This window comes from Eptesicus fuscus, chromosome 9, assembly GCF_027574615.1.
Source record: "Eptesicus fuscus isolate TK198812 chromosome 9, DD_ASM_mEF_20220401, whole genome shotgun sequence".
In the NCBI taxonomy this organism is placed as follows: Eukaryota; Metazoa; Chordata; class Mammalia; order Chiroptera; family Vespertilionidae; genus Eptesicus; species Eptesicus fuscus.
The window spans coordinates 50,123,886-50,148,312 of record NC_072481.1 but is presented as its reverse complement, the minus strand read 5'-3'; the positions used below and the strand labels follow the sequence as shown (position 1 = coordinate 50,148,312).

At 39.2% G+C, this 24,427-nt stretch overlaps 1 protein-coding gene across 3 annotated transcripts; it reads right to left on the bottom strand.

Moving 5' to 3' along the window:
* On the bottom strand, positions 1-23,261 carry CTH (cystathionine gamma-lyase). 3 transcript variants are annotated; one of them, XM_054721251.1, is made up of 12 exons: positions 22,954-23,261; positions 20,067-20,148; positions 18,205-18,300; positions 17,631-17,740; positions 15,252-15,383; positions 11,025-11,082; positions 10,487-10,564; positions 9,218-9,370; positions 6,007-6,140; positions 4,395-4,447; positions 857-995; positions 1-580 (listed from the first exon to the last, which is right to left on the bottom strand). In XM_054721251.1, the coding sequence occupies exons 1-12, from the start codon at positions 23,119-23,121 to the stop codon at positions 560-562; spliced, it is 1,224 nt and encodes a 407-aa protein (XP_054577226.1). In that variant the 5' UTR covers positions 23,122-23,261; the 3' UTR covers positions 1-559. The 3 variants fall into 3 exon arrangements, with proteins under 3 accessions (XP_054577226.1, XP_008137756.1, XP_054577227.1); XM_008139534.3 differs by having other exon boundaries at positions 6,007-6,128; XM_054721252.1 differs by lacking the exon at positions 20,067-20,148 and having other exon boundaries at positions 22,954-23,095.
* Between the last annotated feature and the right edge of the window lie 1,166 nt (positions 23,262-24,427).

Below are 24,427 nucleotides of genomic sequence, written 5' to 3'. Positions count from 1 at the left end.
TGGATTTAATAATTAGATTTATTTTTTTTTAAATAGTAAACACCATCTTAAATCAGTAGAATTTCACAGTAGACTTTACAGGCATGTGATTTTTGGCTTATGGTAATTAAGTGTAAACCATTGTTTTAAGTGCTGTTTTCAATGATATGAAAAATCACACTTGATTTAAAAACATTCATTTAATAATTTAAGTTCTTCAGAAAACATCAAAAGTGAATTATCACTTTATTGTAAACATGATCAATATAATTCCTAAGCTATGAAAAAAAAGAGAATAATCCCAAAAAGCAACACAAATTTCACCTCCTTCAAAGGCAAATGTATGCCAAAATTAACAAAAAGATGTTAACAGAATTGACCTGTCAATGACAATAAGGGAAAGAGGAAACTGTGGAAAACAGGGATGATCCCTGGAAGATTACAGTTGTGTGAAAGGTAATGAGGTGCCTTAAAATTTTCACTTGAAAATCTACAGAAGTTCATTAATGGTCCATTTGATCATTCAGAATATTTGATCTCTCAGGAAGCAACTTCTAATATCAGTTCTGGTATGCTAGGTTCAACGTGCATTTGGACGGTGCTGTAAAAACAGTGCACAAGAAAAACAGGTTATTAAATATGCTGGCAATGACTTCACCTCCCCTCAGGACTCTTTTCTGAATATTACCATCTTTTAAATCTGCACTTCGACTACATTCTATGCACATTTATACACCCTGTTTATTGCAGGAAGAGAGGAGAAAAACCTTTAAGCATTCATAGCAAGGCCTCTCTTTATAAATCTGAGCCCCAGCCCCAAGATTAAGCACCACTTTCATGCACACACACCCACAAACACTAAAGTAATAAAACTTACTGCTTCCTTCAAAGCTTGATCTAAATCTCCCAGTAGGTCTTCTTTATCCTCTAAGCCCACAGAGAGTCGAATCAGCGTGTCACTAATTCCAAGGGCATCCCTGTGGTCCTTAGGCACTGATGCATGGGTCATAATTGCCCTGGAAGGAAGAATGAGCAAATTTTTAAAAAATGTATATTTTTATTGATTTCAGAGAGGAAGGGAGAAAGAGATAGAAACATCAATGAGAGAGAAACATTGATCGGCTGCCTCCTAGCATCCCCCGGCCCCCTACTGGGGATCGAGCCTGCAACCCAGGCATGTGCCTGGACTGGGAATTGAACCATAACACCCCTGGTTCATAGGTCAATGCTCAACTACTAAGCCACAACGGCCGGGCCCAGAGTGAGCATATTTTTTACCACTATATTATATCAATGGAGGCATATTCTGAATCATAAATTGCAATTATCTTCTAATTTCTTCTACTCTAAATATCAAATTCTTCATATGCTTATAATTTTTTATAGGCAAAAAAAAAATGGAATTGTTAATATTATCTTTTCTAGTCACTTAAGTGAAATCCAAACTCTTTTTTATCAATTTATAGCATCAGTAAGGTACACTCAATCCAGACACTGAAGGTGCCAGTCAAGCACCCCATACAGCAGGGAAAGACACAGCCTCCAGTGTGTAGATTTTAATACCTTGCCTGAATGAGACCTTGGCCAGAAATCATATGCCATGTCCAACCAGCTGAACTTACAAGAGGCCTCTGGGACCAAGAGCCAATCAGAATTAATTTCTTCTGGATCAATGAATCAATCCAGAATTGGACCTTCTGAGACAGATCTGGAAAAGGCAACCCAGGATCACTAGGAACAGCCAGCGTGCATTAGGAATTCTGGCACATAACCCAGTGTAAAGGCAAAGCACCTACTATGGGTTAGGCATTACAGTCAGAGTTAGGAAACTAAGAAGAATGAGATATTTTCTTTACCCTAGATAACAAAGCAGGAGCTAAAGACTATGACAATTCACAAAACAGAATAGTCAACACAAATCCGTATGAAAACAAGGACTGCCAGAGTTCAGAGGAGGGAGATCTCTGTGGGCTGAGATATCACAGAGGGGCTTATAGTCTTTCTGAACTCTAATACTCACATTTCCACCAACACTCAACCTTTCCCCGAACACTGCCAGTAAAATCAATGCCTAAGCTGCTTTCTCCTACCTCACTTCAGGCCCATGGAAAGAAAATCTCAGTCATGGTCAAAGGAAATGGATATCTTCTTTCACTACTCTAATTAAGTTTTACAGTAAACATCCTCCTTAAGATGTTCTGCCTTTTCAGGCTCTTAATTCCTTAACAGAGCGTGCACAGGTAGAAATAAGAACTTAGGCCTCTGAGACCAAGAGACGTGGGTATGAATCTCAGCCCCTCCACATACTGGCTGTGTGGGCTTGTAAAACTTACCTGTCCTCAGAGTCCATTTCCTTATCTGAAATAATAGTAGCTACCACCTGTTGTATGCTTCTCATAAAACAGGTACTCTAGGTCATTTATGTGCATTAACTTAATTTTAATGGATAAAAATTGGATATACCATCGATCTCAAAAGTGTGTCACAGTCCTTAGTGGAAGGAACATATAAAAGCACTTACATGTACCTGGGATGTATTTGCAATATAGTAATGTAGTAAAAGCCTGATAAAAAAATAATCTGTAAGAGTAGTTAGCATTTACTGAGCACTTAATATGAACCAAGGCATTAGCTGAGACATTATTTCCCCCCCATGTTCTCACAACAACCCTAAGAGCGGGGCACAATATTATCCACATTTTACAATGGAGAAAACTGTGGTTGAGAGAGGATAAGCAATTTTTTTAAGGTCACAAAATTAATACATGTTTCCAGGCTGGGAGACCAACCCAGTGCACACTGGCTCTGCTTCCTCTCTCCCCTCCCTCCCTTATTGCAATGCTGCACTAGTTGCAGCCAAGTGGGGAGACACAGAAGGAGGGTGATAGAACAGGCAAGCTCTGACCTAAATTCACTCATCTACAGGCAGCAGGGTTATGGCCTAGCAGGAGCGTCTGAGGGCCAAGCAACTTTAAACCAAATCCCTAAACAAATCAGGAGAGGTTTAAGACTCGCCTTAAAGTAATACACATTTCATTACTATGAAAAATAACCCAATTTCATATGTTGAGTGTGCCCTCTTGTCCATCCAGACTCAACAGGCATTTCCTTGAAAGACTAACAAAACCTCTAAGTGTTATCTTAATTATTTGAATCATTTTGGGGGGCATCATTTCTTCTTTTTAACTTTGTGAAATTGCCTAACTCTACTCAGAAACTGTAAACTACAATGAGAGAGCAGAAAATGTGCCCAAATTTTGGTAATCTCTAATACCCCCTCAGTACAATGCTTCCAGAACATAGTTATTCCAGAAATGTTTATGGAAATTAAAACACACAAGCAGTTGAAAATTATTAGGTAATGTTGTTGATTGTCCACCGCAATAATTACAACATATGGTCATAGTAACATACAATGAAGTCAGGATATAATTCAGGAATGCTTGGTGGGACAGGTAATCAATAAATGACAATCATTATTTCAAATATTAAGCCCATTATATGGATAAAAAAAATGAAGCTTAAAGGTTAAGTAATTGGTAGAATAGGCATCAACTCCAGATCCAGGCTGCTTTTACCTCCCCTCATTGCAAAGCCTCAAGAGTTAAGTTCCTAACATATTCCCATGTGACATCTGAGGGATCAGCAAAACTTTTTGAAACTTTGTTTCCTTGTCTGTAAAATAAGGTGCTACATTCCCTCCCCCTCCCCCCAGAGGCACCTATCTCCTAAACTCCAAGGGGCCCTAAGAGACTTGTAACCAGGAGAGCAATGGGCAGTAGCAGCTCGTCCCAGGCTAACCCCCTGACCCTGTCCCCAGGGCCCCTTTTCTCTGACTTCCCAGTGAGCCAAAGAAGCCCAACCTAGGCTCTCCTGTTGCTTCTCCTATGCCCTTCCTTGTTTCACTGTCCTACGTGTTTTTGCTGCAGTCATTGCTTGCTTTTCTACAATGTCCTTGATTGAAATCTTTTCTTAGATATTTGATGGTAGCTAGCTGGGCCCTCTCCTAACAATCAAGGCGTTGGAGGTGTTTCATCAGAGACACATTCCCCATTTCCCAAGAAGCCTTGAAATCAGCCCTTCCAGGACAAAATCTCCATCTCCCTTCCAGGACGGAGTGGGATGGAACAAGTCCTGGGCCAAAGGCGGAAAGCCCAACATACAATCTCTGCTGGAATGTCCTTCAGACAGAACAGGCGTGGAGATAAATTCCAGAGAACACTGATAAGTAGCCTCCATGAGATTTCATCAGTCTCCATTCTATTGAGTTAGAATCCATTCTGATTAAATAGTACCATGCTCTTCTGATCATTAAATATCTTGAATTATTTCTGGTTTTATCATATTTCTTTATCAAATGATCACTAAAACTGACATCAAAGTTAAAATACTATGAAAGAGAAAAACATACTTACGGAAGCTCAGCAAGACTCTCATATCCTCCCAAGCTCTCAGCCAGAGTAAATAACTATAGCAAAGAAAATATTAATTTAGAGCTTCCACCAAAATAAAAATACAAATATCTACAAGTAAATGTTTTTAATTAAGTGGCCCTGGGACAGAGGATGGGAAATAGTGATGATTATGAATAAACGATAATTGGCCAAGAAAGTCAGAGAAAAAAATGAGAATAGAATCCATAACAATGATTTCATTAATTGACATATTATGTATAAACTTTTACAACATTAAAAGTTGATAAAGATGAATCTCCTATACCTTCCTAATTAATATGAGAATTACTACATTTGAGACCTAGCTCTGTGGTTATGTTAGGGGCACAAAGAATATTGGGGACTAGTTATGGTTATGGGAAATACTAATCATGCTCTGTTAACCATGATTGCCTTGTTCTGGTTAAAGAAAGGACAGTCTACTCTGGCTGGGAGCTGTAAGGCCCCTGGGACCTGGGAGTCAACCTTGGACCTGGCAGTCAACCTTGGAATGTAGTCCATTCTCATTCAAGACCTGCCTATTATCATGGAAGGATTAACAACCTTGTTGCCCAAACAATGGAGTCCCATCCCTCATTGCCTACTTTCCCATTCCTGTAATCCCTACTTCCCCATGTAATCCTGGTCCTACCCTATATAAGCAGTTGGTTTATGGGGGGCGCAGAGGCAGATTTTTGCGGATGATTCAACCCTTTCTCTGCTTAATTGGCTCAAGTAGTGACAGGCAGTGTGGACCCGTTGATTGTCCGGTTACAGTTATCCTTTAAAGAAAAATATCTAAATGTTTAAGCACTTATTTGTTAGTATGTATCACTTATTAAATTAATACATCCATTAAACTGCCCCCCTGGAATAGAAGAAAAAGTAAATCAGTTTTGGTATTTAGTGTTATCGTAGCAAAGAATTTTATAAATATTTTAAAAATTACTCTCACAGCCACATTAAATTAAATACACACTACTATTTTTCTGATTTCAGAGATGGACCAGTAGGGCTTTGATAAATCTGGTAGCACCCTATTCTATATACCGATAGTATTTAAAACTCAGTCTACTGCGTGAGGTTGACCAACGAAAGCTTAGTTTGTGGTTATGTAGGACTCTCCGTGGGCCCCTGAGAACTTCCTGCCACTGTGCAATTAGACAAAGGCCTCCCTTCCCTCACTCCAGGCAGATGCAGCCTGGGAGGCCACAGGTGTGGAAAGCCACTCCTGGGCTGGGTTCCAGCATAGGCTCGGCCATTGCACTAACAGCACCTTACTTTGAGGTCTCACATAATATTTCATTGGGAAAAGGGGTTTACTTTTAAATAAATTTGAAAACCTATGCGCTAGAACATCCTGTCTCTCTAAAATTGATGGCAGTCTCTGGAGAGCTAAATAAATACACATATTCAGATATCTGCTACCACACCAAAGCCATTTTCTAACCCGATGCATTTCATGACAAAGAGGTTTGTGGGTGTGATCTGCAGGTACAAAAACATCCATCTGAGTTGGATGGAAGTGAGAGATAATAAACTGCCGTAAGAAGGCCTTACCTCTAGAATGTAATAACCTGTTTTGAAAGCTTACCTTCAGGTTCTTGAGGAAAGCCTCAGCGTGCTGAAGAACGCCCTTAATATAAAAGGTGATCATCCCCGGGCAACCTGTGCACTGGCGCTTTGCCAGCTCATGCTGAGGATGAGAGGGCAGCCCTGGAATAAAGTCTGATTTTAGAGTCAAACAAGTAATTTCAAAACAAAACCAAAAAAAAAATCAGTTTGCTCAAGTAAACTACAAATAAGCCTAATCCTGAGCTTTACCCGATGGTCTCAGCTGTCTGCTTGTTGTGGCCCCTGTCTTTCTCTCTCTGGCTTCCTTTCTATTTCTTTTCTTTGCTCTCGCCACACCAGCTTTCTTTACACCAGAAGTACCACACTCCATTTTCATCTCAGCGAGAGGGTTCATTTGAAACACAGACAGATAGGACAGGGGTCCAGTGGAAAGCAAGGGCAGGTGGAACATAGGCGGGGGCAGACACGGCAGTTTGAGCAGCCTCACCACAGGAACCAACTAAGCAGAAATTATAAAATGTTTCTGGACTCAAAGCGGGAGGCATGGGAAAACAGGGGAGGGCCTATAACAATAGAACTGACGTATAGAAACAGGGAAAGTTCAGCACAGGGACAGAGAAAGAACACGTAGGAACAGGGAAAGTTCAGGTCCGTTGCTGGGCAAGAACAACTGAGGGAATCAATCAGGTGACGACTCGGATTGATATAGAAGCAGGCTTGTAGCAAATATATTCCCCTGGACTACAAGGTTGGAGGGGGGCAGCCCATTATTGGGCACCCCCCTCCCCGTGAGGGGAGTCTGAATCTGCTTGTAATACATTTTCCACACTTTTGCTTAAATCACTCACCGTTCTGGTTATCATTAGGACCTCTGCCTGGAACATTCTCTACACTGACTGCCCTACCCCTTGTTAATTACATCCTTCTGTATTGTCCTCCTTAATATTTGTCTTATTCACCAACCTAGTTCTGTCATAGACAGTTAGACAAACATGAGCAGAGCAAGGACGATGGGCCAGGTACACAAGGTCACCAGGGCGGAAAGCCCGGGGTGGGAGCAAAAATTAATTGCAGGGTGGGTCATCATCCCAGGATGACCTTTCCTCCCTAGCATATCGCTGGTCAAGCGGTTTGGATCCCCTGACCTTTAGTCCCTACAGATAACATCTAGGCCTCAGCTGTATGTCAGCTCTCGGCCCAGAAAAACAGCAAAACCAGACAAGCAACACCAAGGTTGACCTCAAGGCCGGCTGCACTGGATAATGACCCCCTGCCCTGGCGCTGACCAGCCAATCAGTGGAGAACCTGACCCTGAAAGGACACACCTGCAGAGCTGCTGAATATTCTATTGAGATCTTCCCCTAAAATCTCCATCCTTAACACCCTTAAGACAGAGGACCCAGCTCGCTCTCCTACCGGGAGCATGCCCAGGCCTTTTCCCTTCCCCTCCCAACTCGCATCACCTTTAACTTCCTCACCCCCAAGCTCCAAGGGCCCTCCCTTCCTTTGCCTCTATAACTTGTTTCTTCAGCCCATTTCTTCTATGAATTACTTCTACCTCTGTAATCTTCTAAATAAATGTTCTCTTATAGTTTGAGTCTTGGCTCTGAATTCTTTCCTAGCCTGAACTCAAGTACCAAGGTTGCTGAACCCAGGTCCAGTCTGACCCACCAGTCTCACACATGGTGCCTGTCTCCAGGCTTCCCAACAGTTCCATAAGAAATCCTTTTCTTTTGTTGATAATTGGATTCCAGTTGCTAGTATATAGCTTGGTCCGTAGTTGGCAATTAATATTTACTGAATGAACCTGAAATGCCTTGTCCAAGCCTTTTTAACAAATGCTACCCATTCTTCAGTTCACAGCCCCAAACATTTCTCCCTTCCTTCATTCAAAATGTACACCTCTTTATGTAGGGTACATATAGGGCACTTACTAGCATAGATACAGGATGAGGCAAAAGTAGGTTTACAGTGACTCTATGAAAAATAATATAATTAATAAATAATAATACAAGAATAAATTCTGTGTTTCATGTACTCATGACTATAAACCTACTTTTGCCCACCTTGTATTTTTGCCTTGGCTTATTAAAGTTCTTTGAGGGTAGAAATCAGACTTAATTCTCCTGTACACCTAAGAATACCTGGCTAGATACCTCTAAGAGTTTAAAATAGTTATTTACTTAAGACCACCACAATTCAAACCATTGGCAAAATAGATTCAAACAGTAACATGTATGTCCACATGAGCATTTCTTCAGGTTGTTAGATGTGAAGGAATTCAAAAAGGAAGAGAACTTTAGGGGGTTTTGATGGGTGTAAGTAATAGAGATGTATCAAGTTCCAACCTAAATCAGAAAAAAGTTAGAGCTAATGGCCCAGCCAGTGTGGCTCAGTGACCAGCATCGACCCATGACCCAGGAGGTCACAGTTTGATTCCCAGTCTGGACACATGCCTATGTTGGGGACTTGATCCCCAGTAGAGGGCTTGCAGGAGGTAACTGGTCAATGATTCTCTCTCATCATTGATGTTTCTCCTTCTCCCTTCCTCTCTTAAATCAATAAAAATATATTAAATTTAAAAAAAAATAACAACAACAATAGCTGTCCGGTATAAATGAATCAAAATTGTACTTTTTTTTTTTTTTGGTCAGATTGGCAAAAAGTAGAATATTTTTTTTGGGTGCTCTGCAGAATTTTAGTAATTAGTTTATATGTGCCATGAGATTTAAAAGGTTGAAAATTGCTGCTCTAATGCATATGACTAATTTCTTTTTGTAATGTTTTTTTTTTTTTTTTCAGAGATGAAGGGAGAGGAAGAGATAGATAGAAACATCAATGATGAGAGAGAATCATTGATCATCAGCTGCCTCCTACATGCCCCACACTGGAGATTGAGTGTGCCCTGACTGGGATGTGCCCTGACCGGGAAATCGAACCATGACCTCCTGGTTCATAGGACATCGCTCAACCACTGAGCCACCCCGGCTGGGCAAGACTAATTTCTTAACATCCAAGCATCCACTAGGCAACACAAGGCCATAGATCATGTCTATCTTCTTTACCACCAGAACCACCACAGAGCTGACACCCAGCAGCATTCAATAATTAATGAACAACATGAAAATATATGATAGCACCTAACTTACAAATAAATGTTACATACACAGGATGCTTAGGATAAGCCTTACAATCCCAAGAATATGTGCTTAGAAATCAGACTAACCTACCAGGATAAATAACCTTTTCCACCAGAGGATGTGATTCCAGAAACTGAGCAACTGCCATTCCATTTTCAAAATGCTTCTGCATTCGGACTTGTAGTGTCTTCAGACCTCGATTGCAGAGGTAACAGTCAAAAGGAGAGGGGACTGCCCCAATTGCTGCAAAATAAACATATCCTGGGTTAGTGTTGAAGGCTGGTAGGAACGCCCAACATTTTCTGACCCCTCTTTTTCATGATAGTGTCTCTGAGAAGCTAGCTACAAAATCCATTGCTTGAGTTTTAGGGGGTGGGGGGAAGGGGAATTAATATCTCAAATCAGAAGCATGAGAATGGAGCATAATTTATGCTTAGAGGAATGGGCTTTAAAATGAGAGGGAAAAGGAATATCCTGAAAATTATGTGCAAACACAGCAACTTTTCGAATATGACCCTAAACAGTCCTTTCTATGATCTTAATAAAATGGCATACTGCACAGAGCTGAGCCTTTTATTTCTTTGAAAAAGTATTACAACACAGAGAGAAAAAAGCAGTTCAGCTCCTGTTATTACTGAATGTTCCACGGTGAGTCGATTTAGCTTTTGTCTAAAGCAGCCTATGACTTTACATGCCTCTAGGATATGGACCACACTCTGACTTTTTACAAATGAAACTTATCAAGCAATAAGTTTTAGTTCCCTCCTCAGAGCCCCCTTTTGTTATTTCAAGATGTACTTCCTAGAAGGGCATTTGTATCCCTAATTATGTTTGTATCTTACGTGTTTGTCAAACTGTAATAATTAATCAAAGTCTCTGAAAAATAACTCCTATCTATCCTGGGATAACTAAACAATCTAACCAGGAAGAGATATGCAGACAGACATCTGATGAAAATTACGATTATATCTTATGTGCTATTTAAAATTCACCACCATTTCAGATATAAAAAGTATAAGAAAGCCATCATACCAAATGTTGGTGTGAAAAGAAAAGAAAAAATATCCATTAAGTCTTAAAACTAAAAATCCACTTGAGCTTTAACCACATTTGATCAAAATTAACATGGATTTGAAAAATAACACAACTCATCCTGTGTGTCATGCTGTAAAGCCCCATTATGCTATAACTAAATCTTTATAACCCAATTTTTCTACTTTCTCTAAATACCCAATTTTTTTTCTGATTTCTTTCTAAATTAATAGAATGCTATAACTTTACAACATTTAGTGGAAATACAAAGATTAAATGTAGCCTCTCTGAGACCATAAAATAATCCAGATTTTTTTTAATACTCACAATTCTGCAGGAATCGGAGCTTATCATGGAGGCTCTCAGAATTAACAGACACTAAGCCCATTACAACATCGCTGTGGCCTAAGACAAAACAAACACTGTTAAGTTAAAAACAACGTGTTTTTACTTCAATTTATAATTTCTAAAATGTGACTTTCACTTGAGAGAAATCTGGGAAAAAGCCTCCTAGAATAAGTTTAAATAAACTTTATTTTATATTAGCAAAAGTCATACTCAAAATAATAAAATAAAAATCATATAAAAAGTAAAAGTTTTTTTTTAAAGCTGTAAGCAGGATGAAAGTATAATCTTTTATAGTAAATTTTAATTCTCTGCTCATAAATCATGAGCATAGTTAGATCTGTTATAAATGAAATCTTATACTTAATCAAAGTGTAATTTTTTTACTTGCTACAGGAGTCATAGAGAAAACCTAAATAACAGCGGAAGAAAAGGGATCAAAAGTGTCAAAAATAGCCCTACACTATTTTCATTGATTCATGGAAAAGAACTTTCAAAGTGTAGATTCTGCATGTCTTACCATTCATATATTTTGTTGCTGAATACATACAAATATCAGCTCCCAGAGCCAAAGGTCGCTGAAAAGAAAAAAGGTTTTTATTTTAAATAAGAGATCACTTGAAAATATGTTTCACTACTTGACTATTTGTTATTGTAACAACCATTCCTATTCCAACTTTTCAAAAATATATACATCTTAAAATTTTCCAGGATCCCTGATATTGTTCCCTTTCTTACCTCCCCCAAATAAAAATACAAAGAATTGGACCCAATAGTCAATCCAAAGGCACATTTTTTTTTTTTTTTTTTAGAAATAGCAGGTAAACTCAGGCCCACAGGTCTCTGAACCTGTTTCTCTAGGGCAGTTGCTGACTGGCTCCTAAATTTATGACTTACAGCAGAAATGCTGACATTCTTATGATTCAGTAAACACAAAAGATAACTGACATAAACATTCAGCAAGTAATCTCTTGGATTTTTAATCATTAAAACCTGACAATACATGCTGTGCTTATTCACTTGGTTTGCCATGATCTTGACTCTTAATTACTCTTTTATTATACTAGTTTTGCCAAGTTTAAATCACTTATAAAGAAACTTGTTTGCACCCAGCGGCGTGGCTCAGCAGTTGAGCATCGACCTATGAACCAGGAGGTCATGGTTCAATTCCCAGCCTGGACACATGCCTGGGTTGCAGGCTCGATCCCCCGATGTGGGGGGTGCAGGAGGCAGCCGATCAATGATTCTCTCTCAGCATTGATGTTTCTATCTCTCTCCCTCTTCTTTCCTCTCTGAAGTCAATAAAAATATATTTTAAAAATAATAAATAAACAAACAAATTAATAAATGTCACTTCCTCAGAGGTTTGCTTTCCCTGACAAGGCAATCTAAGGTTGCACCCAGTCACCTTTAAAAAAGAAAAACACATTTGTTTGGATTGTTTCCCTCACCTGTCCTGCAAGTTAATTCTCTAGTCTTAAGATGTCTTTGATATAATCAACATATTCATTAAACAATATACTATCAACATCTTTCCATTTATGTTTTCTTTAAAACGAAGAGTGAGAGTGTGTGTGTGTGTGTGTGTGTGTGTGTGTGTGTGTGTGTGTGTGTGTGTGGTGGTGTGTGTGTGTGTTTTAACCTCACTAGCTGTTTAGACTTTGGAAGGTATTAATGTTGGGGGCTATATATGTTTCATAAACAGGTTTTGTGTGTGTTTTTTAATCCTCACTCGAAGATATGTTTTTACTATTTTTTTTTTTTTTAAGAGAGAGAGAAACATCAATATGTGAGAGAAACATTGATGGGCTGCCTCCCATATGGGCCTCGGCCAGGAAATGAACCCACAACACCTAGGTGTAAGGGGACAATGCTCAAACCTACTTGCCTACCCAGCCAGGCCTCATAATCAGGTTTTAAGTAAGATACTGCTCTAAGCACTGTCTGCATAGCTGCTTGCTCATCTCTCAAACTAGGTAATGTCTAAGGTCTCCTCCAGGACTAACATTCTGTAAACTCTATGGTCAACAGAAAAATCCAGTAACTAACATCTCTTGATTGCATCATGTGCCAAGAATCATGTTAAACATTTTATGTAACCCAGTGAAACACTGTGCAAAATATTTCACCTAACTCAGTAAAATAAGGACTGTATGACTCTAATTGTACCAATGAGGAAAAAGGACTAAGAGAAATACTAGTAAAATAGATCACTCAGATAAAAAAACTGGTAGAGCCCGGACTCCCACCCGGACTACCTGCATCAAAGGGCTCTACTCTGAAACTTTATGCTAGTAAATCTGTCATTGTGTCTTTTCTGAGACTTACAGAAGATCCAGAAGACAAAAGGCAGGCAAGAAAGAGAATGTATTCAGTTTTCATGAGGATAAAACAGTGAGAGGACCTTTTCAGAGGATTTGCTTTGTGGAATCAATACATGTGGTTGCCTAGGAACACTGTGATTGATTAATTCAACTGGAATGCATCCAGATTGAAATGAAGCATTTCATCCCTGTCATGAGCAATGTGATATGGGCTTCAGGAAGGTAGAAAAACTGGACTATATTAGTGACGGTAATAGGAGAAAGAGGGCGAAGCCTGATGAGTAACCTGGACAGGCCCAGGCTAAAACAATATGCAGGACTCAGTGTGACTCAGCCAGATCACTCCTAGGCTGTATTAACTGGACTAGTGTAAGTGGTAGATGAGTAAGGAATTGGGATAAAGAATCTAAGAATGAAATCACCTGGGATGCCCTCGCCTGTTTGCTCAGTGGTTAGAGCGTCGGCCTGTGGACTCAAGGGTCCCGGGTTCGATTACTGGTCAAGGGCACATGCCCAGGGTTGCGGGCTCGATCCCCAGTAGGGGGCGTACAGGAGGCAGCCGATCCATGATTCTCTCTCATCATTGATGTTTCTATCTCTCCCTCTCCCTTCTTCTCTCCGAATTCAATAAAAATATATATTTAAAAAAAAAAAAAAAGGAAAGAAAATCACCTGTGACAAATAGATAATGCCAGGAGATTTTCACTTAGAAACAGACTGCCTTAGTAGGTTTTCTGTTACGAGATGTTAAAGGAAACAACTAAAGATATAGTCAACCCTCTATATCCGTCGTCTGTATCCATGGATTCAACCAACCATGGATGGAAAACATTTGAAAAATAAAGTTATACCATTGCTGACTCTGGTACTATGTAGTTAGGCCTAAAATGGTTGTGTCTGGACTGAACATGCACAGCCTTTTTTTCCTTGTCATTATTCACTAAGCAAAACAGTAGTAACAACTACTTATATAGCATTTACAGCAAGCATGTCAAACTCGCGGCCGACGGGCCACATGCCTCGTTGATTTACAGAGTATTATTAGGTATTATAAGTGACCCAGAGATGAACTGAAGTACACAAGAGGAAATGCATGGGTTATATACAACTACTATGCCATTTTATATAAGGAGCTTGAGCATCTGTGGATTTTGGTATCTACAGGCGTTCTTGGGACCAATCCTTTGGGTACTGAGGGACCATCATATATCATGAAGGTAGGTGGCCCATGAAGCTATCTGAATGCAATTTAGCCGGGAAGAGTGTTTCAGGAAAGGAAAATAAAAGCATAGTAATGCTTTCTGAATAAAACGAAGGATAGTGGAGAACAGGCTTATGCAAATTTCCAGGGAGTCAGCCAGTCACATGAAGGCAGAAGCTTGGCCCAACTTCAGGGACCCAGAATAGAAGGGGGGAAATGGGAACAATTGAGCTTGTAAACACGTGCCTAATTGAAGAGCTGAAGAAAAGGAGTTGGGGTTTCTGGAACTCTGCATAATAAAGAAGCACTACAGAAGTGTAATAAGAATGGACTATAGGGTGCAGGCAAAAAAGATAGAGCAGGGAGAAGGTAACTCCTAATAAGGAAAGGAAACAAAGTTAGGTTAATTAGAGAAAAGAGAGGGAGAAAGGAGTGGAGGTGGGGGGCAGACAACTACTCAATTACAGAGATCCCAAGATGATCTACCAAAAGGAGCCAAATGGAACAGAAAAAAAGAATCTGGGAAGAAAAAAAAAAAAAGGAAAGAAATGAAGGATAAATGGGAAAGTTTGGGGGTGGAGATGTATGTAGAGGGGTGGGTAGGTAGGAAAAAAAAAAGATGGTTTAAAAGGAGCACTCTAAATATTTACAGCTACAATGTGAAACAAAGTAGAAATTCATAATACAAATAAGGTTAAGACATAAAGGGATATGCATAATCTATGGGTGCTAAGGGAAGAGAAGCTAGGAGGAAGGAAGAGAAATGAAGAACTAATACGTGACATACATCGAGATGTCACCGAGTACAGCTTTTCTTTTCCTTTTATTTGGAAGGATGGTCAAATAAAAACGTATTAGGGATGACTGAAAAATAATGTTACTAACTTGTAAGCAGCACATAAATATGCAAGTCCCTACTATGTGCAAGGCCCTGACAGATACAATCATAAAATAAGGTTACATCTTTGGAGAGTTTACACATCCTATAAAAACCTAAAAGCTAATTAAGACATCATTTAAAACACACCAAGTCCCATATACAAGATATTAACCTGAGGAAAGAAAGGCCTTGTTTACATTAAAATAATTTTCAAACTCACAGTCATTGATTAGACAAATTATTATAGTTGGGCCTTTTCTACCATTAGTTAGTATCTTTTCAACCCAATTACAGGTGTCCCTCTAGTCCACTAATCAAACCAAAACATTTATTTGCATTTACCTGGAAATATGCCGACATGAAAGTGTTATCCACGACCAGAATGATGTCTCCATGTTTATGGACAGTATGTGCACAGGCTTCGATGTCAATCATCTTCAAGCGAGGGTTTGTGGGGGTTTCAATCCAAACAAGCTAAAACAATTCAGTAAATGACAACAGTTTATCAAAAACGCTGTACAGACATACATCCCGTATATTTTAACCATCTGGGAGGCTATAGCAGAAGAGCCTGGATGATGAAGTTGAAAGGTTCAAATCTGAATCCTAGCCCTCATCAATTTCTGAGAGGTCACAGCTAAGTAACTTGCTCTTTGTACCCCTCAAATTCTTCATCTGTATCATGGGCCTGATAATAATTACCTGATAAGAGTTGTTGTAAAAATCAAATGAGATAATATACATACAAGCAGAAAAGTACTCAAGGTAATTATTGTAATTATTTAAAAAAGGGGATGTATTCCAAAGACATAATTCAGTGTCCGGAAATTTTGTTCTTAAGGATAACATAGATTGCCTAAAGTTACATCCTAGAATTTTCATTAAAGAGAACTAGCTCTATGATAAAAAAAAAAAAAAAATCCTTAATGTCAATAATTCCAGATGCACTAGAAATTATAAATTAAGAACCCAGGACTTGAAGAGCATAGGTTTTAGAGTGAGAAGAAAGCAAAACACACACACACACACACACACACACACACACACACACACACACCAGAAAACCGGGCTACAGCTCTGTGGGGACCACACAGCTCTGACAAGTTCACTTAAGAAAGAGACCATATCATATACATATCTGTATATTCCAAAATCTAGTACAATTCAGGTACACAGTTGATGCCTGATAGTTATTTAAGACCAAAGAAAAAAATTCTATTTGTTAAACAAGGTGCCGCTGTATTGAATGACATTATCTACTGATTTCTTTTTAAGAGTTAACATTTCTTTTTTTATTACTTATGTAAATGGATAAAAACTCTTGAGTTTTATCATAAGAAAGATAAGGTAATTAAGTAATATATATTCTATGAGAATTGATTTTAAAGAATCTATAAAAATTATTCCCTAGTTAGAATGTATTATTCCACTCATTATAAAAATGAAAGTAAAAATAAGCAAATAAATACAAAGTAGGTTTACCTGCAAAAAAATCTACTTCAAATGATGAGGCAAATATTTCGGGGGCAGAGGGGGTAATGTATTGATTCAAGTCAGTAAAGAGACAGTACAAAGTTCTGTTGACAAGAATTAATATACTCACAATTTGCTTTCTTTCCTTAAAAAGACTCAGACTAGCTATTTTAATAAGTATCTTTTCTCCCAAGCAAGATTAAAAAAAATTTTTCCTTTGAAAATAAACCTTAATCACTCAAAGTTCACGCTGGTGTTATCTTCAAAGTATTTGTGTGAGAAAATAGTTTCATTTTTTAGCATTCACTGCAACATAAACTTGGGTACAATTCAAACCTTTTAATCAGTAACAAAAAGTTGGAAGGGGTTGACTTATAAAAGACACTGGTCCTTCTTTTACCCATGCAGAATTTAAATGAGGTCCCAAGAAAGAATAGCACATATGCCATTCACTTCAGCACAAAACACCTTCCGGTGGCATACAAGCTTCCTAGGATGGAGGCTAAAGATTGCTAGTGGCCCATTCTCTACTTCTATTATTCTGCCGAAGTATCCCTTAGAACCCTTAAAAAGCCACTTTGCTTAGAATTTGGGGGGCTTGACAAGCTTCCTTTTCTGTAACCCAATTTCTGTGATGACTTCTGCTACCAATACTAGCTTGGTAATGCAGTTAATAATTGTGTGCTTTTGCTAACAAATTTTTTAATACTTATCATGTTCTGGGAATTGTGCTAAGCATTTCATAAGCCTTATCTCATTTAATTCACACAACAAACTTTCTATAAAGCAGGTACAATTATCCCCATTTTGCAAATGAAGAAATTGAGACTTTAGTTAAATAATTTAGTTAAATAATATAACAACTATGATACAGAATTAGAATTTGGATCCCACTTCATAATTTATGTACCTAATCATTATGCTGTAATACAGGCGTCCTCAAACTACGGCCCGCGGGCCACATGCGGGTGTTTTTGCCGTTTTGTTTTTTTACTTCAAAATAAGATATGTGCAGTGTGCATAGGAATTTGTTCATAGTTTTTTTTAAGCTATAGTCCGGCCCTCCAACGGTGTGAGGGACAGTGAACTGGCCCCCTGTTAAAAAGTTTGAGGACCCCTGCTGTAATACCTAGGAGACACCAGACTTATCTTATTCTTGTTGATGGCTTCCAATGGCTTCTAATAAAATTTGTTATTCAGATTTATGTCCCCTCGTAAACAAAAATGATGAAAACAAAACTGAATTACCTTGGTTTCTGGTGTAATGGCCTCCTCTAGTAATTTAATTTTGGAACAATCAACAAAAGAAATCTTTAATCCAAATTCAGATGCTACCCGCCTGAAGTACCTGTTTGTACCTGAAGCAGAAGAGAATCAGATAAAATGGAAAGGACATTGTATTAAGAAATGTTCATTCCTTATCTGTATAATCACTTTAAAAACATAAGGAAGCATCAATTGCCAAGAAAAATACAACTAAGAGCAATTCTACTTTGGTTAAACAATTTGGCTATTGTGTATTGTAAAGAATATAAGGCTTGGATTTTTTTTTTTTTTAAGCTAGAGAGTCAAAAAAAACATACTTGGTATCCACACCAAGTGGCATGAAGTAGAAAATGTTTCTCAAAACACACAATCTCTATTCTTCAAACATTAAGGAGCATGCTCTCCAAAACATCAGTGTCTTTTTAGACAATTTCTTCCTAGTACTCAAATCTAAAGTAAGTGAACCAATCTTGGCAACATTGTTAATATAATTCAGGACCCACTTTATTATCTTTAAATACCAGTTGACACAACACGAATGCAAGAGATCACCTACCTCCATATACATCATCCATACAAATAATTTGGTCTCCTGATTTTAAGAGATGGGTGATAGTCATAGTGGCTGCTAAACCTGAAGCAAAGGCCAAACCTAAAATAAAAACCAAGTCAGAGTAAACCAAAAAGTCAGACCAGTAGGTTAAAAACACCTACAGTATTAATGGCATGTCCCTCTCTGCTGATAGGACGGTCATCACCACTGAGTCTCGAGAAGGCCCATGATGAATATCATTACAGAATACCCCTTTTCATTTCAAAGATAAAATATCTATGTAATTAAAAATATATAAATCTGCTTTAAGTAGATAACATTTCTCTGAAACACTTCAAGGAAATAATTTCTTTTATAGAATTCTGAGATAAAAGGCCAATTGCCAATTAAATTACAGATTGAAAATATCACGCTCTAAAGAAATTTCAAACTTGAGGAATAGAGCGAAGCTATGATTCATTAACTATAGGGATATACACAGTGGTCAGCAAACTCATTAGTCAACAGAGCCAAATATCAACAGTACAACGATTGAAATTTCTTTTGAGAGCCAAATTTTTTAAACTTAAACTTCTTCTAACGCCACTTCTTCAAAATAGACTCGCCCAGGCCGTGGTATTTCGTGGAAGAGCCACACTCAAGGGACCAAAGAGCCGCATGTGGCTCATGAGCTGCCATTTGCCGACCACGGTACTAGTATAACTGAGCAAATTTAACAAAACTCAAAATCACACCTGAGACCTGTCTGATAAATTTAATAAATTTTACTTTAATTTTTTTAATGTAAATCTCGCTTAGACAAATATGATCTTATGTTGAACAAACATAGTAAAATAAAAAATAACTGGCATTGTGCACATTCAACACTATAAAAGAAAATATCCTGACAAAATATCAATAGATCATCTTGATGATTAAAAAAAAAAAAATCACCTGTGACTGGTAGAAGGGACAATCCAATTAACTTTTCAAAAAAGAAAAAATCTCCTCAGAAAAGTGTAGGTTAGGATTGCAGTTTTCTACTGCAACAATTCATATAGATGGCTAAACTTCAAAGTGCAGTTAAAAACAACCATGTTTTCTGGATCCCACTTGAAAAGTGTTTGACAAAAACACTCAGTCTTAAAAAAAAAACAACACTCAGTCTTTATTTCCTGCAGAAAATAATGCTCCCCACACAGTACTAAATTTCAGCAGTTTTGTGTTTAATTTCATCCAAAATAAAACCAACCCCCTCCCCAAAATCCCAAACAAATCCAATAATTCACATTATTCTTCCTCATTCCCACACTCTTGCTGTGAGAAAACTCCTAAGACTTTTGTATTGATTCACTATTTTCCCCTCATTTAGCATCATGTGCATAAATAACACAAAGATACTTAGTAGCAATCCACTCCCTTATGAAAATAAACACAGGATTCAAGAGCTAATTTCTAATCTCTGAGAGCACATTATCAGTGGTGCCTGCTAGTGCACATGCTGCTATTCGCAGGCACAGGAAATCAGGTGAATGAACCAGAATATAAGAAAGCTTATATTCTCTTAGGTAGTCTTATAAAACTTAGTTAATTTTTATCTATTTATATTGACAGCTTCAGATAAAGAGTATCTACATGAATACCAAACGGAAAATTCTGCCATTTTGTCTCGATTCATGTTTATGCTTACCTAATAATCATATATATGCACAGTCTACCAGCTGTGGGACCTTGGGTAAAAAAATTCAATGTTTCAGTAAAATAACGGTGTTGAACTAGCTAATCCTTATTTCATCCCAGTTCTACACTCTGTGCTTCTGTGATCTTCTCTGTGCACGTAAGAATAGACTCCAGACCGCACAAACGTGGGATGGGAAATCACTTACTGTACTTGGCCCCATCCAGTGCTGCCACTGCTTTCTCCAAGCAATTCCTGGTGGGGTTTCCAGAACGGCTATATTCGAAACCCTGAAGAAAAGAAGTCAGAAATCTAAGTTCATGACCACCGTCATAACTAGACAACTCCACAACTGTGAGTTCCTCCTACTGTAATAAAGTTTTATTTATTTATGGCATGTCTTGCCATAGAAAGGGTAACAGGGTAGTGGTACGAAGAGGCTCTGAAGTCAGCCAAACTGGATTAGAATTCTGTACCTACCACTTATGAGCTACATGCCAGCAGGCAAATTACTTATCATTCCCCACAGTCGATCTCGATATCCATAAATGGGAATGAACTGCAGGCATCTAGTTCATGAAATTGCTGTGGTGATAAAGTGAGGTAATATAGAAGTCCTCTCCGTGCCAACTACTAGAAAACTGATTGTATTATTAGCATTATTATGATGTTAGACTTACCTTTGCCCATTAACCTGGGGACATCAAGAAGAGGGAATCACCTAAGCTAAGAGTAAACCTATTTCTAACATGTATTTCATTTCCTAAGAAGAGAATGATGCAAGTTCTGTTTAGCTTCCAACAGGAAGCTATGAACAGATTCTACAAATGTTCAAGGATCAGATCCTGGCTCTACAAAAGTGATTCAAAAAAGGGAGAGTAATTCTTGGCAAAGCAGCTCCACACAATACGTTTTAAAGTTTTGTATTATTTTATGTGTATGGCACCATACTAAATGTGTTCATCCAGTCATTTTATTTAATCCTTGTGCTCTGCTTTGAGGAAAGTAAAGCCAAATATTATAGGGAGTGTCACAACCAGAATTCAAACCCGGGATTTAAATGAAAGTCCTATAATTTCCTACCCCCTCTCCCCCCAAAACCCTCCTCCTATAGCACATAAAGACAACCACTCTTTACACCTTTGTTTCTGATTCAGGAGCTCCCAGTATTAGTTATAAATATATATTTTAAATTGTTTTGTTGCTTTGTTTCCTTGTTTTTGACAAACGGTATAGACATTATTTTATAGGACTCCAGCTACTCTCATCTCTTCCCACCATCACCTAATTGATGTGACCTGCAGCTGTACTTTCCAGATAGAAAACTTTGTATTCATGTGGTAATTGCCACAGAAAGGTACCCCATGTTTCTATAAATATTCACTGCAGAGATTTAACTTTTGGGGGGGGGGGGGAGGAGAAGCCTATTTTCGAAGCATTTCCTACCCCCTCACCCATTCAATAGCTTTCCAAATGGAACTGAAGAATTAGATGCTTCTCATTCAGCCCCTCAAATTCTCTTTAGGCCCTTAACTGATTTTTTAAACGTATAAAGTGGAGTTTGTGGATTTTACCATCCCTGCTGGCTCTCTGAAAACGTTTAATTATTAATATCATAGCTACATGGTTAACTTTTGTGAAGAAGCTCTGGCAGCCACACTTTCACAAAAACTCTGCATCAGGCACAAACCACATGCTGGAAGACAGGTTGTGTACACATACTGATTCCAAAATACAGTAGCTAGAAGTATCCTAAGCCAATTGTAGAAATGTCCTTAGAATTCTACCTGACAAAGCAAAGGGTTAAATCTAAAAGAATTTTCTTCAACTTACTATAGCATAACACAGTAAAGAGGTTTTTGAAGTTTAATCAAGGTGTAGGACCTGCCAAGTTCATTTAACTAACTTTTTTCTGAACCTCAGAAACTTTTAAGTACTCCAAGACCCATCAAGTATTCTACCAAAAGGGAAAAGGCTACGTGGTTAACAAAGAGGCCGCTCTCATAAACCTTACATGTCACTTATCCATGACTCTGGGTAAGTTCCTTTTCTCTAAAAAGTGTATAATATCTGTCCTGCCCCCTGATCTGATTGTTTTGAGGATCCAATGAAAAAAGTGTAAATGTGAGCATCATGAAATACCAAACTACTGAGCAATTATAATGTACCATATAGCTTAACCTACACATCAACAACTTATGTGGTAGGTACTATTAACCCACTTATGCAGAATTAACCTGAGGCTTGAATATGTTAAGTAACTTTGCTCAAGGTCACCCAGATCAGAAGAGGTGGTGTCAGAATCCAAACCTAGGTCCTCTGACAACATGATTTATGCTTTTAATCACTAAACCACACTGCTTAAATGATGCAATGAGTTACATTATTGCTAGCATTATTGGAGTAGAGCACAATGTAGCCGAATGCCTAAAAGTGGGGTTCCAGAACAGGGCTGGAATTCCAGCTCCACAACTTATTAGCCCTGTGGCCTTGGACTAGTTATTTGTCCCTAATCTCAGGTTGTTGTTGTTGTTGTTGTTGTTGTTGTTTTTAATGAGAAAAATGAGAACTTAGTTCAGGCTATGGCAGTTGTCAGAATTACCTGAAACAATACATGCAATACACATAACACATGTAATTATGTATCTAGCATATAGTAAGTTACTCAATAACTATTAACAATTGAATACAGCTACTGGAAATGATCTTGATTCTGAGTTATAAAACCCTTAATTTTTTTTTTTAGTCGACTCATTATATCTTTATAATTGTTGCTGCTAAAAGTAATTCAAGGAAGTTATGATCCTCAGTATTGAACTGCACATTTACCAGAATCACATGAATTGAAGGCCAAATCTAGATGGCAAGTTGGACAAACTGTTCCTTCTAGTCTTGCTTATCAAAAGAAATGTGATCACTGGACCATCCAATACAAACCTTTATTGCAAGGAGGATTACAGGTGTAGCAAACATCCTTCCCGGCTGCCTTCCAGATGTATAAGTCATTTTATAAATTACTTGGGTGCCTTTTAAACTTGCAAGCCACCTCTCTTTTCCCGCCCAGCCCTGGACCGCCCCAGCCAGACCCAGCTCACCGAGTGCTTGCCGGGAGCCCCCTGCTTGAACGTGGTGGACATGGAGATGGGGGTCACTACAGCCCGAGAGCTCCATTGCTCCGGTTCCTGGCCCACATGGATGGCCTGCGTGGCGAAGTGCTGGAAGTGAGGCAGGAAACCGTGTGGGGAGACGTCTTTTTTCTGCATGTTGAGCTGCGAAGGAAGGAGAGAGGAAAAGAGCGAGGAAGATAAAACTGGGAAGCTGGTGCGGGAGGGCTTGAGAGAGCCCGAGAAGAACCAGGCACAAGGGAGCGAATAGAAAGCCAGGGACCAGCAGCCCGCACACAAAAGCCCGACTCGGCAACCCTGGGGTGGCGGAGACTTAAGTAGCCTGGGAGGGTTTGCACTGCCCGGGGGGCGGAGCCAGCACCACCCAATGAGCGAAAACCCCGACGCGGTCCCCGCTCCTCATTGGTTGGCAGTGGAGGCGTTGCCTGGAGCGTCGCCGGGCCCGGCCTTCCCGGTTCAGGCGGTGGTTTGCAGAGTCTGAGTTTCCACGTGGTGCTTGGCCCCGCGGGCGCAATTTCCGAGTCCGGGCTCCGGAGGAAGCTGCCTTGCTAGTTCCTGCGAGATACCCGGGCGGTTTGTATGACCTCGGGCCAGAGGTGCGCGGGAGACTTGGAAAAAGACTGGTTTGGTGTTGAAACCAAGTAACCTGTAAACAGGCCACTTAAATAGCCTCCTCTCTCTGCAGCCCTTTGCCCTCGACCTTCCGCCCTCCCTCCTCCCCGCCCCCAGCACCCTTTGTCCTGAGGGTGGTGCGGACGGACGCAAGCGACAAAGTGGAGATTCCTTACAAAAAAACGCGGTCCAAGCTGCCACGTGTGTAGCTTGGATTCTCATTATCCGAAGGCAGCTGCCTTTTAAGGTACTCTAAATAAATTCCGTAATGACCCAGTACTTGCCATGATTGAAACAGGAGTGAAGGTCATATCTTTTTTTTTTTTTAATATATTTTATTGATTTTTTTACAGAGAGGAAGGGAGAGGGATAGAGAGCTAGAAACATCGATGAGAGAGAAACATCGACCAGCTGCCTCCTGCACACCCCTACTGGGGATGTGCCCGCAACCAAGGTACATGCCCTTGACCGGAATCGAACCTGGGACCCTTGAGTCTGCAGGCCGTTGCTCTAAGAAGGTCATATCTTTCTTAAGTGATAGCAAGCGATTGCAGTGAGGGTCTCCAAGCAGAACTCTGGCAGCCTCCTAACAGCTATTGAAGTACCCAGAAAAACTCTTCCGAGTGAAAAAAGATGAGTCTGGCTTTAAACAACTTATTGGAGCCTCAAATCCTTAGCAAAAAAATGCTTTCGTTGTCCCATAATTGACAGCAACATTCTCGTAGGAAAAAGGCAACAGTCCCATGGCATTGTTTACCACTCACCCGCTCCCAGAGACCTACTCTCTCACAAGGATCACTCCTTTAAAACAAACTACAAAAATCTTCTTGTT

What these genes read in the sequence shown, in the direction of transcription:
- CTH (XM_054721251.1), bottom strand. Translation starts at nt 23,121, where the DNA reads ATGCAGAAAAAAGACGTCTCCCCACACGGTTTCCTGCCTCACTTCCAG. An exon ending in TCATGTCGGCATATTTCCAG is followed by an intron (nt 11,083 to 15,251) that starts GTAAATGCAAAT and finishes TTTTCTTTTCAG; the next exon opens with CGACCTTTGGCTCTGGGAGC. An exon ending in GCTCCGATTCCTGCAGAATT is followed by an intron (nt 9,371 to 10,486) that starts GTGAGTATTAAA and finishes TTTATTTTGCAG; the next exon opens with CAATTGGGGCAGTCCCCTCT.